The 17,854-nt window shown below is 40.5% G+C and overlaps 1 protein-coding gene across 8 annotated transcripts in view; it reads right to left on the reverse strand.

Annotated features, from left to right (window-relative positions):
• Positions 1-4,019: 4,019 nt before the first annotated feature.
• The window catches only part of LIMCH1 (LIM and calponin homology domains 1), a 166,745-nt gene continuing 152,910 nt past the window's right edge, over positions 4,020-17,854 (reverse strand). For 5 of the 8 annotated variants that reach the window (XM_065737081.1, XM_065737085.1, XM_065737087.1 and 2 more), the window contains 9 exons: positions 16,287-16,379; positions 15,202-15,306; positions 13,781-13,917; positions 12,880-13,004; positions 11,380-11,503; positions 10,581-10,667; positions 8,227-8,335; positions 7,186-7,288; positions 4,020-4,749 (listed from right to left, as the gene is read on the reverse strand). In XM_065737081.1, the coding sequence (XP_065593153.1) occupies positions 4,724-4,749; positions 7,186-7,288; positions 8,227-8,335; positions 10,581-10,667; positions 11,380-11,503; positions 12,880-13,004; positions 13,781-13,917; positions 15,202-15,306; positions 16,287-16,379 (909 nt within the window). In that variant the 3' untranslated portion in view covers positions 4,020-4,723. The remainder of the gene's footprint in view (positions 4,750-7,185; positions 7,289-8,226; positions 8,336-10,580; positions 10,668-11,379; positions 11,504-12,879; positions 13,005-13,780; positions 13,918-15,201; positions 15,307-16,286; positions 16,380-17,854) is intronic. The other 3 variants (XM_065737084.1, XM_065737082.1, XM_065737083.1) reach the window with 3 other exon arrangements.

Consider the following 17,854-nt stretch of genomic DNA (forward strand, 5'->3'; position numbering starts at 1 on the left):
TCAATTATTTTTTCTTTAATTTCTACAGACACACAACCAGCTCCAGCATATTTTAAGCAGCAGGTGACCTGCTTAGAACACATGGGGCTGCGAACCATGGATGCACCATTAGCTAGGAGAATCTGCAGTGTCTCATATGCAGCGAAGCAGATGGGCTCTATGGATGAGTTAGCAGTGACTCATCACATTTTTTCCAATACTGGATTATTTTCACCTCAAATGGTTTAAAATCCCATATGCTTTGGAGAGGACAGCTCCAGTTTGGGGAGGAGGGCTCCTCTGACAGAGTGCAGGGGTGTTGGAGCAGAGCAGCAGCAGTACAGGGGCAAGCATCCAACCTCCTTGCTTCATTCATGTTATGCATTATGAAACAGATGACCAAGAAAAGTGAAAATCTCCAGCACACAGCCCTACAGCACGCTGTGAGGACAGTCACAGCCCAGCCTGTGCCTCCTATCTCTGTTTTGGGCTCTTACTGCTCTCAAAGCCTGAGCGGTTTCCAGTTTAGTCATTTCCCTTTATCAGGAAATTCAGATGAAATTACATTCCTACCGGAGGCTTTTAGTGGTATAGTGGAGCCCTGTTTGGCCTTTAAGAAGATGTATTTTTCCGTCACCTGCTTTCCAGCCAGGGGGTGACCTGATCAGTCCCAGTGCCCACAGCCCTTCTGACCCTCATTGCGGACATGTCCCTGAGATGGGGCTGTTGTCACCTTGAGCCGCTGCCACCCAGCCCCCAGGAGTGCAGAGCAGAGTGACTGCCCTCCCTGAAGTTCATTGAGCACAATCTCTAATCACTGCCCACTGTCAGGAAGGGGACCATCTGACCACAAGTCTCATTTTGCTAAATTAAGCAGCCAGAGCTGCATCTACAGCTGATTGTCACAGAGCGGTGGCTGCCTGCTTTCAGCTATCCCCAATAACAGTCACCAAAGCTGTGCCCAGCAGCCCCGGTGCCAGCCCCCACCCCAGCCTCAGGGCACCCAGTGTACCCTGGCAGTCCGCAGCCCCCTCCCACCACCTGGCCCTCAGCTATGCAGAAAGAGTGCAGCTCTGCGACCCGGCTCCATTAAGGCGGCTGGGATCCAGGCACCAGGATAAAAATCTACTTTTGGAAACAATCAAATTGTCCATACTTCCCCATGAGTCATCTAACAGCCGAGATGTGCTCTTGGCACAAAACCAAACCCACCATCCACAGTGTCCAGATAAAAGGAAGAGAAAGGGGCTCAGGACTTGGTGTGAGCCTTCTGCTGGTTACCGATGAAGTAAACTCATTGGGACCCACAAATTAGCACGTACACAGCCAGGCACAAACTCTTAGAAATTCCTAGAAATAGAGTTACCTGAGCACAAATTCAGTTCTGCAATCCTAACATGTTTTATTGAGCCAGCGCCTGAACCACAGCACACTGCCATCAGTGAAAAACCTTTGGAGCACTTTGGGTTCAACTCACAGCCACTACAGCCATAGGAAGCCGTCCGTGCTTGCTATTTCCCACAACAGGCACATGTGCCCTTGTACATACCCAGTCACAGCTTGCCGTGGCAGCCCTGGAGCTGTGTCCCTTCCTCTGTGTGCCATCTTTCCTATCCCACTTTACACACTGAGTTCTGTGAGGCTCAGCCTACCCCAACTTCGTGGCCACTTTTTATTGTGGGGTGCCCACACCCCACAGTCCCATTTTACAAATACACCACACGCATCATGACCAATTAGTTGAAGTAAAGCAACACCACCAAAGGTAATCAACGTTTTATTTATAAACATACATTTACTATAAAAGCTGTTGCATTTTAGACAAGTTTTCCTAATTCCCAGAGGCATTTTAGAATAAATAAAAAGAAGGGAAGATTACTGGTGCTCAGTGAGGACAGCAATCCCTGCTGTGACTGGACACGCACACAGGCATGGTCCCCTCTGGTGCACTGACCTTTGGGACACTCACTGGAAACTGCAGATGTGCAGCATCAGTAACACTACACAGCAAAGTAAGGAAAAACACACCACGGGGACAGGGGCAGGGGGACACAGATGGGTTATGACACCCGCTCAGGCTCTCTGGAGCAGTGAGAGGATGAATAAGTTTTGAAGCATCTAAAACCCATTACATACATTGTACGTGCTTAGCAAAAACAAATCCTTTCTGCAACGGATACATTTACACTGTAGTTCAAATGTCGCAAATGGTTATTTTCTGTGCTTGAAGTTCCTGGTAAGAAATGTATCATACTTATGTGCTGAAACAGGAAAAAAAAGCAAAACAAAACAAAACAAAAAAGCCTGAGTGAATTTGCTCGCCATGCAAAACTCCAAAGGAGATACAAATCGAACATAAGCTGTCGGTAAGTATGATTTAGAAAACTGCTGAAAATCATTCTCTGCTGGTGAACAGATGCTCGCTAGGGGAAATCCAGAAGTCTGAGGATGCTGATGCTTCATTTTGCTTTACATACAATCATCTTCACCACAGCATGCACATGTGACACTACGGGCAGACGTGGGATAAGCTGAGCAGCCCAGAGATGCTGTGCCCAATCCCTGTTCATGCATGTCAGTCCCATGCATGCTGCAGGCAGCCGGGGCGCTCCTCATGAGGTTAATGAGAAGCACTCTCCATCTGTGACACCAGCCCTCCTGCACACCTACACTACAGCATGGAGGGAAGCGGTGACTGGGACCAAACAGACAAACAAACATGCACTAAAGGTCTTCTTCAAAAATTAGGCCCAGGCACTGCATATTTTCACATACCCTTAATGCACCACATGGAACTACACGGATGAACGAAGCAGTTTATAAAGTCTGCTTTCTGCATTTCCATGGTACGGGTTATCTGTAGGAAACCATTAACGCCGACCACATGCAAAGTGTAAACATGCTGGTTATCAAAACCTGCTAATTGTAAATCATGCAAAGGGCTAATCAAAATATTGGGCTTCACCGTTCTACTCCCAAAACACTTTTCTGATTTTTATTTTTTTTCATATATTCCCCAGGTGAAGCCCATGAGGGACTTCGGGGTTTTGGATATATTGCATCTGTAAGTCACCACTGATGGTGTGCAACAGCTTTGCATTTTCTAAGGCACAATTTAAAGAAGTGACACTTCCCAGCAGATCGTCACTGCGTCCCCAGATGACAGCACTGCACGTGTGTTCACAGTGATACGCAGTTCTCAGTGGGTGTGCAGCTCCCATGCAAGCCGTTGTCTGTTTAAACAAATAGTTGCCAGCTATGTTACAACCCCAAATTATTGCTGCCCTAATAACAACTTGATTTCCATTTCCCAGCAAATCAGAAGACATTGGATGTGCACATACATAAGTCTCTATTAATTTAATCATGATTCTAAGGCGGAATAAGATGACTTCTTTCCCCTCCATTTACGTTGCATTGCAAAGAGCTAAAATGGGATACTGCAAATAACCATTTCCTTTGTATTTTACAGCTGTACCACATCACCTAAACTTGTGAGTTCCGACAAGCTCACGCACCACCAGCTGCTGTTTCCACCAGCTGCAGAAGCACCTCACAAGGAGCACACATTTCAACAAAAAGCATAAGCCCTGGAGCAAGCCATTGCCTGTAGCTATCAGCTTCCGTGCCTGCCTTCCACGCTCACTGGTTTTGCTCATTTTGTCAGGGAGGATGTACAGAAAACAGAGCTTCACAGCTGTGTAATTCAGTGCTGAGCTCGTGGGAGGGCTCTGAGAGGACCAAACACACGCATATTTCTCCCCATTAGATTTCAACCGAACACAATGTTTGCAAGTGGAACATCAGACCTCAGAACAACTCAGCCCATCAGTGAGATGCTGCACGCCAACCAGGAAAGCTTCACCATCACCACTGCACTGCAGCTCACAGACTCACAAGGCACTGTGTCCGCCCACTCCGCATCCTCCCCCCACATCACCCTGTCCTTAAACCTCATAACAACACTGGCTTCTGGATCTGCCAAGAAGGATTGCTCCTGACGGGAACCTTGCAGTCGTTAATGGTATACAGTCTTTAGGTTTAATGAAGAAATCTTTATTTGAGAGAATATCAAGCTATAGTCATGAACATTACTTGAGGTACACAAACAAAAACTCCTATTGCTAAAGGTGCAATAATTTATTTGTATAACTCCTACCCTCCATTGAAGGTAATATAAACACAAAATGTCTCAGAATTACAGGATGTATTATCAAACTAGTCTCTGTATAAAAAAAGTTATAGCTTCAGTTATAACAGAGCAGTCATGTGCTGTGATGCTTAGTTTTTCAAATGCACTGATTAGATGCTATCTTAAAATTACTTCTCATCTCAACTTGGCATATTCTATAAAGGTTCTGTAAACTCAAAACTTTAATTTCTAGAAATGTTAACACAAAACAGCTTTATTGCATGTTTATTTTCTTATTACTTTCAGGAGAACAAAGTAACAGACTGGAAATCATAAACATACCTGAAAAGGTGGGATTTTGTTGTTGTTGTTATAGTACTTAGGCTTTGCCTTAACAAATAAGATCATACATATTTTGCAAATTTCTTAAGAAAGGGAAAACCAACATATTGCATTTTAAAGGAGCAGGTGCAGCACTTTTATGAGTTTTTCAAAATGAGATGAGAGCCATGATGTCCATAAATTCAAGCTCTTACAAATGATTGTCTGGAGGCAGCCGATACATGTGAGAAGAGAGTTCCTTCTTGAAAGTTGTTAGGACTGAAAGTCATGTCACAATGTAGTTGGCTGTCCAGCTGCTGGAAAAACAAAACAAAACAAAGTCATTAGTTTACAAATTTTAGCAGACATTCTTCCTGAAAGAAAACAGTGCATTGGATTTTCCTCCTTCGATCTCCATTGTTTAAAAAAAACACACCTGGAAATACATATCATTTGTGCCCCAATTCTCCTCCTTCCTGCAAAGTTGGGGCACTAACTGAAAAGAAGAATTCTGTGTCATCTGCATTCTGCATGTGCTTTTATTTTATTTACTCTGGAAGTACTTGGGGGTACATTTACTTTTAGGCTCTGCACTGGCAAAACAGTGAAGCAAAGGACAGATGAGTCATCTTCAGCTGTGCCTGGTTTGTGTTATCTGACAATACAGAGCCCTTGTGTCACTTGGCCACACAGAGAATCTCTTCAATTTGCTGCTCGCCTTTGACTTCAGCATGCACAGATCTGTAAGTGTTTGTATGTTTATCATTCAATACTGAGCTCCCTCAACAACTGCCATGGGGAGGTTCTGGGGGTAGAGAAATAACCTACCAATATCCCTATCCACTTCCACTTAGAAAACGGAAATATACTCTGGGCTGCTATAAAATCTTTAATGAATGTTTCTCTTAAGGTTTTTCATAATTGATTTTGAAAAATAAAAAATAAAAATCACCCTCAGTTTCAAATAAGCAAGCTACTGGCAGTCAAAATATTTCACTGAGATGTTCGTCAGCATTTCAGAGAAATACTGATCAGCCATGGGTTTGTCAGAGATTGTCAGCTGCGTACACTGCTGTGTAGGCTTTCAGAGTTCAACACGGTGGAGAAAGGCAACTCATTTTATATTTAGCACCACCCTCTGTGGAACCAAAAGGCAGAACAGGAGCATCTCACCAGTTTGTTCTTCATTTCAGAAGAGGAGTTCACCAGATTTAAGTTAAAAATGAGAGTTTCATGACATGTTAAAAATGCAGTTTCATGACATCAAGATTGGTACCTTTGAGCTTGTCAAACAAGAACCAGTTTTTGAGATTTCACATGAGGCATGGATACAGCACGAAGAGGCAATTTGCAGAAAAAAAAAAACAACCAACACAAACCTTTGCCATTATTATTTTTCAGGAAGTAGCCATCTCCACAAAACCTATTCCCACAGTCATCAGCCTGATTCCTATTGTACTCAAAACGTACAAATGCAAAATCTCACAGCACAAAATATGGCACATAGCTTCTGTGCTGCATCTTCTAGCACTGTCACGGTATAAATGATGATGGAATGATTTCCACAGCATAGAGGCTGATATATAATCTCATTAAGCTTGAGAACCTCAATTCTTGTTTAAGCAAAAAGGATTATGAAGAAAAATATGACTTCTATCACATTCTTCTCTTTTTCGTGTAAACACAGATCTCTAAATATGCATTACAAAGATCAGAACTTGACCTACAGGAGGAAGTTTCATAGTATCAAACCTAAAGGGAAAAACTGCTTCTAAACGCACTAGGTTAAATCAATAATACAAAAAGTTGCTAACATTTCACAGTAGTCGTTAAAAAACACCAGGGAAATAATTATACAACAGCACCCCCTAGCTCTGCTGACATGAAATACCATAGAGAAAAAACGGAGGTACTTTCTCGACTCCTGGATGTCTACTGCTTCTGAGGGAGAGGAGAAATACCAGAAATAGGAGAAAAGTTCTCAATATCCCTCTCCTCAATTACAGTTGTAGGCAGTGAATATACCGAACATTAACACATAACAGGAAGGCAAAGGTTACTCCCATGATTTTCTTCTGTGCCTTCCAAAATACTCTAGCAATTAGGTAACAAGTCTTAAAAATGCATGACAAGATTTACAAGTGACTGACTCTATGGCTGAAAAATGCATTATGATTTCTTTTCCATGTAGCCTTCAACACTTGTAGCAAAAAACATGTCTGGAGATCCCACCTCAAGTTCCTGTTATGGGAAGTTATAGACAGTTCCTAATATTTTCACTGACCTAGTTCTCTACAAGCAGATGCTTGGAGATTAAAAAAAAGAAAAAAGAAATAAGTAAGAAAAGGGGCAACTTCTCCAAATAAGGCCCAGTGTCCTAGTGAAGTATCTCTGTTGTCTCATATGAGGTGACAGATCCAAGCCTCCAGGACACTCAGTGTGTGTGCACAGCATAAAGCTTGTGTTTATGCACTGAAGCAGCCTTCATGCCTCATACTGTTGGAGAGATATCCTCTGGGCCAGATTTAATGGGCTTGGAAGTCTTCTTGTTACAAGAGGATCTCTAAAATGAGGTTGGGATGTTCCCCTTCCAAAGGCAAAGCCATGCCTGAGTTGCAGAGCCACTTGGGCATAATGTGTTTCTTCCAGGAGGAGAAAGCCCATCAGTTAAAAGCATGGAAACAGTATTGCTAGAATTCATTGTGAAATCAGAACAAATGCACAGCAACTGTAGGACAGGATTTGGTACTTACTTCTGGATCGGATGTAACAATCGTTGCAGTTCAGAAGACCATTTCTAATCCTGACATCTGTCCCACTTGCTGCATCTCCCAGCTGTCCCTTGCAAATGCCACACTGTCAATTGAAGCACAGAAAAGGACAACAGATCACGCCCTAGTATCTGTCACAGCTCTCCCAACATTTTGACTTTTGTTTCAATAGTTTTGAGAATGGTGGGAAAAAATAACCCTCCCCTTCCCCAAACCCAGCCCATACTCTCATGGAGCAGTGCAAATCAGTGGCAAGTTTGCTTTAGAGCAAACAGTACTTTAGGACTGGATTTCAGCAGTCACCACTCATACAGAAGTGAAATCTAGTGATTTTAAGGGAGATCTGATTTTTACGTTGCATTCTAGAGCCAATCTGTTTATTCAGGACAACGCTTGGAAAGGCCAGAGGTTTATTCTGAGTAGATGTCTAAAATTAAGGCTTCACAAACAGCTAATATCAACTGGGATAGAGATAACTCAAATGGATGCTTTCTGAGTTCTATAGACAATGCTATCTTGAATCACTTCCTGAGACATGGTCACAAGGCATTTCTGTAGATTGCCAGTAAAAGCCAGAATACACACAGAAGTGCTGCACAAGTCTTTAGAATATGTAATCAAGCATTTTTTTATTGGAAGGCATTCTATAGTCAAAGCTTTCCAAGCCGGGATCAGATAGCTTACAGGCTGATAAGATTTTAGAAATAAGTCACAAGGAATTAATTTTATATTTAGAAAACAACGAGTACAAGTGGAAAGTGGCAAGATGCTTCCCTCTGTAAGTAAAGCTAAGCCTACTTACTAAGTGACAGGTATTATCCAACCAATATGTCTGACAACAAACACATTAGCTACAGATAATGTTACTTTCACCTGTCCACAAACAAACAAATGTAATAAGCATGCATGCAGATCCTCTGATCTTCTCTTTCCAGTTCCACATCTACAGGCCTTAACACACTCTTTCCTCACACTGCATGATGACTCGAGATTTAGTGCAGGTGGACACAATAAGAGACGTACCTTGAAACACTGAATATGGAAATAAAGACCGAGTGTTTCAATAATCATGGCAGCTCCCTTGCCAAGAGGAAGCCCACAGGTGGAACAAAGCTTCTTTCCGCTGACAGACCTAGGAGACAAACACTGCCTTAAGAAATCAGAACAGAAACTAAAACACAACCAAGTGCTCAGGGGGAGGGACATGATGAGAGGAAGGAGCATTGTGGGGAGGTTCACATCAGAAGTGCACACTGACCCTTCAATCACTCAGAATTTTTCAACTGTAAAAGACTGTTAGTTCAATATAAGACACGTATGTTTCAAAATATTGTTTGAAATAAGAATGGCTCCTGTCTGAGATCTGGGATTAAAGCAGGCTGTTGCTGAGTTGGCCTCCACATCTGCCACACAGCCAACCAAGCAAAGGACTTCAAATGCTTGAATGCACAGGAGCTCAAAACCATTTCCCTTCCAGTCTGCTGTGCTGCATCAAGGGAAATGCAAGCCTCCTAGCTTTTCTTTTATTTTTTTTTTTGCTTTTTCACTCCTAGACAGATGGGACTCATGCCGGTGGCTTACCAGGACCCAGTCAATGATGAAGCTATCAGAGCAGATACACATATATATTACCCAACTGGAATTTATTCCATTTATTCCAGCCTGGAATTTTCTCCATATTTTTACAAATGGGTTTCCTTATGCAAGTCAGAAGGCAGAAACATTGCTTTTACACCCCAACCAGATGTCTAAGTTAACAGCAGCAGCATAACTGCGGTGGCACATATTACTAAGGCTTCAGGCACTTAGTAAATCACTTTAACCTATGTTGCTGCAGCTACATATCTGTTATACTCTAGTTAGATTACAGCTGAAGTCAGATTCCCATCTGCAATGTGAAAATACTTCAACTTTCACCTTAAGATTCAGTCCTGTCTAGACACTTTGTAAATTAAAAAAATATATTATTTTTTTTAATTAAATTAATTAAAAATTAAAAAAGCTGTTTGGTGACAGCTGGGCCCCATGCACTCTTTTTCATAATGTTTTTAATGGCAGTTAAGGTGTATGCTCATTTGTGTTCCATGCTCTTCCCTTCTCACCTGCCTACCAGCACTGATGTTCATCTAGTGAGATGAACCAGAGAATAAATGTGATCCCTTGTCATTATGTGTCATACATGCTTTTTTTTCAGCCAGGGCACTCTTTTTTTTTTTTTTGTCAGAAGAGACAGAAGCGGCAGAAAGACTTATCACAAGCAGAAAACTGTACTTGCTTCTATCTAATCCCTCACTACTGTGCCTATTTATTATCCCACCACCTACACTTGATAGCACAGGCACTTCACTATCTTTTCCTGTTGCATTCTTTTTATTCTATACATATAAGTAACTTCATTGGGTTCTTCTCCTCCCCTACAACCATAAGCACTCTGTTTCCATTGCCTTATCATGGAGTTCACCTTTGTCTTCACTTCTTTTCCACTGTCAATTACTATATGGTCAAGCTCAAGTGTCAAGTCAAAGAATAAAGTGCTTTGGAAAAAAGTATGAAGGAAATTTTCTAACATTTTACTGTAAAAATTAATTACATCTTATCCATTATTTTAAAAACAGATTTATTTCAGGAGAAGAACTTAGGAAAGAGAGACAGATCAAGTTATAACTGCTAAATACTATGAACAAGTTATCATGACTAGACATAATGTGTAGCAATAAACCACCAAAACTGCAGCTGCTATCAGAAAAGAAGTGAAGAAATTATTCACATTAAGGATTCTCAGTAGTTTCATGACAATGACTGTCAAGCCTAAAGAAAAATATAGTTTAAATAGAATGAAATCTTTCTATGGTTTCTGTGTTGTATGATTGTGCTATTTAATAAACCAATTGATTTTAATACACGAGAAATTATCAGCGATTCAATCAAGCTACAGTTACTGTCTATTTAGAGTTGGAACATCTATTCACTGCAAAATGCACAGCTCATTACCTAACAGAATTAGGAACATAATTTACTCCTGGGCATGTGACTATTCACAATAAAGACAATATCCTTTGGCTTAAGTGCTCTGAACTCACGCTTAACTGCCTGCTTTTGACTGGAACTTATATTATCCCATTTCATTTTCATTGAAATTTCAATGATCAAGCAGTCCTATAGCTGCTTTCTGAACTGGGTTATTTTAAAACACAACAATACTGCTGAAGTAGGCAGGAAATAAGGGAGAAGGAGTGACAAGTTTATTATGAGGATGGTTATGAGCTGCAGCACTTAGAAGAATTAATAGTGCATCTACATAACACAAATGTAATTTACACTGTAGCAGTTCACCAGTGACCACAAGATGTATTCAGTCTGCAGAATTCCTTATTGACCTTTTGTACCTGTTGGGTGACTGACTTTGTGCAGCAGGTGAGCAGGGAGACAATGGCCCAGACCGAAAGTTTTCGTGACAGCCTGCCCTAAAGTAAAGGAGAGAAAACGCATTGCTACAACTGAAAAACAAGCTCCAAATATTTTGTTTAAGGAAAGCAAGGTAAACATTTGCTGTCTGCTGCTATTCTGATACAGTGAAAAACAACATACATGTTTTGGTTCAGCATCTCAACCTGCTTGCTGCCGCTCACAAGGTATTCATCCACATGTTGACCCCTACCCACCTATCAATGCAACACAGCTCACACCTTGATGAGGGAGGCTCAAGCCAAGAGAATGTGCACAGAGGCACTCTGGTACAGCAAATGTGGGGTCAGTGAAGGAGGGTCTGTGCCCTCCACCGAGTGAAAGCAAAGCTATCAGCACTGAGAAGTGATTTTCAATCTGCGTCCATTCTACCTTGCATGAATTTGGTGAGAAAATTCACGCCTGTTTTCTGTTATCAGAAATTACAGAATTATTCAATCTTTCACTGCTATCAGAGAAGGATCAGAGAAGGAGAAAACCTCACTGAAGTTTGCAGCAGAAAGAAAATACTGATCTCATAATTCTTAAAGAACTGGAATGAAGTAATCTGCGTGTTTAGAAGCTGGGAAATGAAGCTCTCAGATACTAACTTCAATGAGGCAGATTTCATTGAGCCAACTTAATTTACAGAGAATGCTAAGCAAGGATACAGAGAAAAGGAGAGCCAGATGACTCCTCACACTCCGCAATAACTTTATTTGATATTCTCACCTCCTCCCTTCTCCTGTGGAGCTCGGCTGCTGCCCTGCACTCTGCCCTAGAAGCGGTCTCTGCCAGACGTCCTCTGTGCGGTGTGGGGACTGCTTTGTCAGCAGCTGCTGGTTCCATGGGACATCTGAAACGGGAGGGGGGGACATCTCAGTGCTTAGCATCACAAAGTGCTTTGTCAGTGCTGACTAACCAGCACAACTTGCAGATGCACCATAAAGCATGAGAGAGGTGAAGACAACCATTCTGACTCTTGTGAGAAAGCACCAGGAGCTTTCAGTTACACACAGTGGTGTTTTCACATCCCCAAATCTCTCCTTTGAAAACCTGCTCCCCTTTGAAAGCATTGCTGCTTCTTTCATTTTACTTATGTTACTTATGTTTCAGATGGGTGCATAATGCTCAGTGACAACAGCAATACACAATGAACTGCAGTGCACAGGCAGTCGAGCATCCTGCCTGTGAGATGCAGCGTACCATGCAGATCCTTCCTGACAAATTTTGTGGCTCACTGGTCAGAAAGGGCCTTACCTTTCAAAGCATCAACCAACTGGGTTAGAGAAGAAGATGCATACGAAAGATATGTTACCTATTTTTAATATTAAGGTCAAAAAAGCCCTAATTCTGAATATTTAAGATCTTAAGGAGAGAATAAAATGTGATACGTCAATGGGCAAGAAAGTAGCTGTTAGAGTACTAATGGTGGAACAAGTTGTGGAAGAGGACCTACAGAAAGCCTTATTAGCAGATATTAAGCTGTCAAATCCTTGGAGTTTGCTTAATCACTACAATAAAACAGCAGGTATGGATTGCTGGGCAGCATCTTCTGTTTTCTTTACTTGAGCAACATTTACTGAAGCACTAAGAACATAATAAAATTGGGACAAGGTGAGTAAACCTGCTAAATTTAACAAACTGAATTTGCATTTGGAATAAGTAATAACAGAGAAACCTTTCCTATCCACAGACAGTTCATTTCGTAGAATCATCAAAATTGAAAACAAATTGAAGCTAAATTGAAAAAAAAAGACCTAAAATGCACTTTCAAAATCTACTTTTGCTTTCTATACTTAGCCCTTCTTATTTTCTCCTCACTGATCACTTTTTCCCTTTTTTGAGGGGACAACAATACCTTGGACAAAATCCTTCATTCCCAAACCAGCAATATCTCTGGGTGCTCAAAAAAGATACATTAAGATAAATTCTGTGTATATGTAGGATTACATAACGAATGGAAGATAACTCCAAATGAAATTACTGAAAATGAGATTTCTGTCTATAGTCAAACCATTAATTGCTGATGTAAATAAGATTTTAAATTTCACCTTTACACACTTATCTTCACAAACAGAAATCAACTCTTGAATCCAATAATCATATTTTGAAGAGATAAGCATACTGTAATTTCCAACATTCTCTGAGTTAGTTTACAAACCACTATAAATAACCACAAGATTCCTATTTGGAAAAGAATACATGCACATGAAGACTCTTGTCTCTCACCTTGAGTCAATGGTAGATTCAAGCGGGCAGGCGAGCAGCGCTCCATCACTGGCACCTGGTGCTCCTGGTCACCTCCTTTCAAGATACCCATCTCTGGGTGTCCAGAGAGCACTTTATTTCCACTGCTAAGAAAAGTAAGTCACATTTTATAGACGAAGCCACAAAAAAAAATCCAACTAGAGTATAATGGTAACATTAAACTTTTCAATTTAAGTCTGCAACAATTTTGGTCTGTGTGTCAGCATTGACAAACCAATGCATAACAGTCAGGAGTTAACCAGACGGACTCCAAATATACCATGTGTCCTTCCTACCTCATATACTGCCACTGACATGCACTAGAAAACACTCTGGATTTGTGGAAAGATGGTTTATCTGACATAGAAACAGCTTCTCTCAGTGTTCATTATACACTATTCAGCATCATCAGATGCTTCTCATCCTTATGAAAGCTGTGTTTACCAGTTGATGAAGACCAGAACTTTGAACACCACCTGGGGAGTCTGAATACTTCCAAGATAATCAGGCAATCTCAGAAAAATTCTGAGTGAAAATAGCTACTGTTTCTCCATTCATCCAAATGGCTTGTGAAATTTACATGCAAAGCATAGTGTAGTGCCATACACAGATGTCTGTGATATCTAAGCAGTAAGATCTAATCCTGATCTGGTTGAGGTGACAGCCTCTCAGCAAAGCTGTATGCTGAGGAAGTGAGGTCTCTGATGCACCCAACTAGCACTGTGTATGGTCATATATGCGTAAGTTTGATCAGGCTGTATTACACCTCCATGCCAAGGAGGTCAGAGGTTCCAGCATCAATCATGGACAGATGAGATGCTCCCAGAACTCTATACAACAGAAAGCTCCACAGGGTTAAGAAATGCCTATGCTTGATCCATACCTCCTCTTTTCTTGCCAGCGTTCATTTTCCTTGTTTTTCACAGGTGGCATACCGTCCTGCTCCCAAAGCAGCTTTTTATGCCTTGTAACTTCTTTTTGTTTGCCTTCCTCTGGAGAGCCATTTGAATCACTTGTGTTCTAGAAAACAGCAGGAGAAGGAACAAGGAGCTTCCCTTTAACTCAGCATGAGCACACATGAGAAAAGCACAGGCTGCACCTAGGTATATTGTGTTGCACTGTAAATAACAAATAAGCTAAAATAATAAACTAAATGGGTTAAATGGAACTTGAAACAAAAAGTTATATACTGACCAATTATAAGACAGCGTTCAAGATAACCAAGTAAAATTCTCATTTCGCAGAAATGCTTTTGAATGAATTTGAGAAGCTAAAAAGTTCTTACTGGTCTTTGGAAGGTTTTGCAACATACCTCAGCCCATGATCCTGGGAATTCAGCAGGCTGAAGCAGAGCACTGCTCACATGCTCTGGGCATTCTCAAATGGGAACACTAGTACTACTTTCAAAATGGTACCACAGTGGATGATAACTGAGCAGAGGAGCTTGCATGAACCACAGCATGAGATGCCTCACTTCTGACTGTAAGCACTGCCTGGAATCTGGTGTAAGCAACTCCACCCAGGAAGTTACAGCCATGTGGAAAAAGCACCATGCCTGATTGTGCTCAGGGATGAATGATAAGAGGAGGCAGGACAGAGGAGAGGACAGGGTGATGATACATAACAGGATGTCTAATCCTGGAGCTGAACAGATGACTTCTTGGTGTTGGTGCCTAAGGCAGGAGAAAATTAAGTCTGGGAATCCCACATTTATTCTACTGATATAATTTGGGGTGTCATTCTCTATTCTCTAGCAAACAATTACATGTTTGATACATCAAGTTAAAGATTCTGTACGTCAGAAGCCATAAGAGAATCAGAGAGTGGACATTGCTCCATTTGTTTTGCTGCTTTCTAGAAGGGGTGATCAGAGAGAAAACAAGGAAAAGAGAGAAAATGGGTTTCAATCTCAACTTAGATGTGCTTTAAGCACTGTCTTACAATTATGATTGAGGATGCAAGAAAATAACTTCAGATTTTGTTGGCTTTGTAGGTAAAACAAACTGGAACAGGGGAATTTTTTCACAGTACCAGTCAAAGAAGAGAAGCAGCTGCAAAAGAAAGGAAGTGTCAACCTGTACTCTGGTCAAAAATGGGATTGTGGCAGTTGGCTTGGGAATTCGGCTCTTCACTTGTAAAAATATACAAGCTACAGCGCTCTGAGGTATCACCAGCTGTGGAAGGGATCCAGGAAACACTCCTACTCTCACTGTTTCCAGACTTTGTTAGCTTTTAGTAAAGAATGAAACTTTGCACTTAGGATGGCTTTGACTTTATTGCTGTATAATTCCATAAGAAACTCACCACTGTTTTGTTTCCTTCAGTGGTAGAGGAAGAAGAGGAGAGGAGCTCTGCAGAGTTTGAAGAAACAATGAAGGGAACTACAGTATCCTCAATTATCTTACGTTCCTAAGAAAAAAAGAGAACCAGGAGAGAGTAAGAGTTAAAAAAAACAAAACCAACAAACCAACCAACCAAACAAAAAACAGAATATCACCTACACGCTTGAAAAGTAGAAGTGTAGTTTTAAATACATTTGCATTTAAATGGCTAGGTAAGGAACTTGAGTTACCAAGAATAATGGTAATAACTCAATTTACTTCAATGTTTTGCAGTATTTTTCCTTTCATCTTACTGTCTTTGAAACAGGATGTCCAAAATCAGCCAGAATATTCCACTTGGGATAACACTACAGTTTCTCAAAACATCAGTCAATGAAACAACATTTAAATATATGAAATTACACTAGGTACATAATACTGCAGAACTTGAAAAAATTACCTCCGGTTAAGATCACAAGTATGACCTTCAAGCACAGATAAGACATCAATTTGTGTAATGCACAACTAGACAGACAGACAACATTGATATTTTCCAATTTCCTGCAATAATGACTCACATATAACAGAATAAAAACATTTTTGTCTACAGTTACTATTCCACAGCTGCAAGTTTTGAACAATTCCTGCATATTTCTTGAGAAACAAGGCTGGTTAACAACACATCTTCTTGATGATGCCCAAGGCACACAACTTCACCTGGAATTCCACCAAGTGCAGATACCAAATATATGCCAAAACACAAAGAGTTCTCTCTCTGGAGGGAAGCCTGAGCGTGCCCAGACACAACCTTTATGACTCAACAGACTTGCACAGCAATCAGGCACCTCCACCTATGCAGAGATTCTGAGGATAATTGTCTAAATATTCAAATAGTTTTGCTCAGTGCCTATGGTAGTGTTTAAGAGAAATAATTCTCCTGAGAATTCAAACTTGAGAAGACTCTTTATTTATTAACTTAGTATGGGATTAAATTTTTTTTTTAGTTCATAACTGAGTGCATTTAAATACAAACAGTCAATAAATAATGTCTTCTTTTTGGCTTTATACCTCCTCATAGTATCTACGCTCCTCCTCTTCAACTTCTCTCTGTGCCCTTTCCCATTCCTCCTTCAGTTTGTCTTGCTCCTTCTGGTACTTCTCCTGTAAGTGGAGACAAATATAAGTTAATTCAGAGCATTCTGTATTAGAAGTTAATTCTGTAGCACCTCCATAGTGAAAATGAACCTGATAAGAATGGCTTTACAAGAAACAGGATGAAACACAAATGTGAAGATATAAAACCAATCTAAATACATCCATGGGTCTCAAAAGTTTCCTTTCTTCTTTCCACTAATTTCTAGCTCTTACAGTTAACACAAGGAACCAAAAGAAATTTGACTTGTCAAGACATTTTTATGCACTTTGCCAGAAATGAAATTAATTCTAAACAATGTTGATAATTCCCTGTTTGTTATAAAGGTTAAAGAGTTGTGGAAAGCTATCACATAACCATGACAGTTAAGCATGCATTTTGCATTAATAATTGCAGCAAAGCAGCACAGAAACAACCAGGTTATGCAAATGCACTAATGTAAGAGAGATGCCAGTATAATTTAGTGAATGATGAATGCATACAGAAGTTTAAAAGATAAATAAACAGCGTGTAAGGGTTTGAAGAAGGTAAACTCATAACTGCTAAGCAATTCTTTTTCCTCCTTGATGGGATCATTTCTTGAGGACTGTTTTCACACGGGTTTACCTGAAGATTTAGCCCAAGGAGACCTTTTAAAAGAGATCTTTAAAGAACTGATTTGAATATGAGGAAGAATGACAACTTCTATAGCCCTTTTACACCGGTTCCAACATCTGTTCCAATTAGAAATTACAACTGTCTAATCCAAAAGAAAAGCATTTACTCTTTAGAGAGCATTCAGATTTGCCAGAAAAGCCAGGATGAGAATTTGACAGCATTCCAAGAGGAAACAAGAATGCTATCTAAAAAGAAATAAAGTAAAGAAAAGGAAGCAGGACAGATAGACATGAATCACTTTTCCAAGATGAAAAGATTCTTTTACTGCTCTCAATCTTTGGACGTTTTTTTGCTCTTCTGTTGCATGGAGGAAAGATAAGATTTGTTTGGGACCAATCAAACCTAGTCACTGTATTAAAAATATATATTCCTGACTGATGGGGAAGCTTGAGTTCTCAGGTACGTTGCACTTCTCCCATTTAAGAATAAAAACAGATTGTTTATAGCAAAAAACAGTGGTTGCTGAGAGTGGGTTTCTCCCTCTCATAAAACCAACCAAAAAAAAAGCCAAAAAAAACCAACCACACAAAACAACCCACTACTTTTGTGTACAAATTTTGTTTGATGTTCTCCAAGAAGAATATGTAAATAAAGCAGAAGTCTACAAGCAGCTAATTAAATTACCATTTTAAAGAAGAGTTGTGAAAGAGACAAGGTCAGCAAACTATTAGTCTCATGAAAGAGGCTCGAAGTAATTAACAGTTTACATTGATGGTGATTTAAATACCGTGCCAGATCAACACTCGGTTGAACTCTGCAGTGGAACCTGGCACTAAGTCCTTCCAGATTCCCTGGGGATGGGAAAGGGAGAAGTAAGAATGCCCAA

Source organism: Cyrtonyx montezumae, unplaced genomic scaffold, assembly GCF_038088225.1.
Source record: "Cyrtonyx montezumae isolate F1298 unplaced genomic scaffold, pur_monq_1.0 scaffold_2, whole genome shotgun sequence".
NCBI lineage: Eukaryota > Metazoa > Chordata > Aves > Galliformes > Odontophoridae > Cyrtonyx > Cyrtonyx montezumae.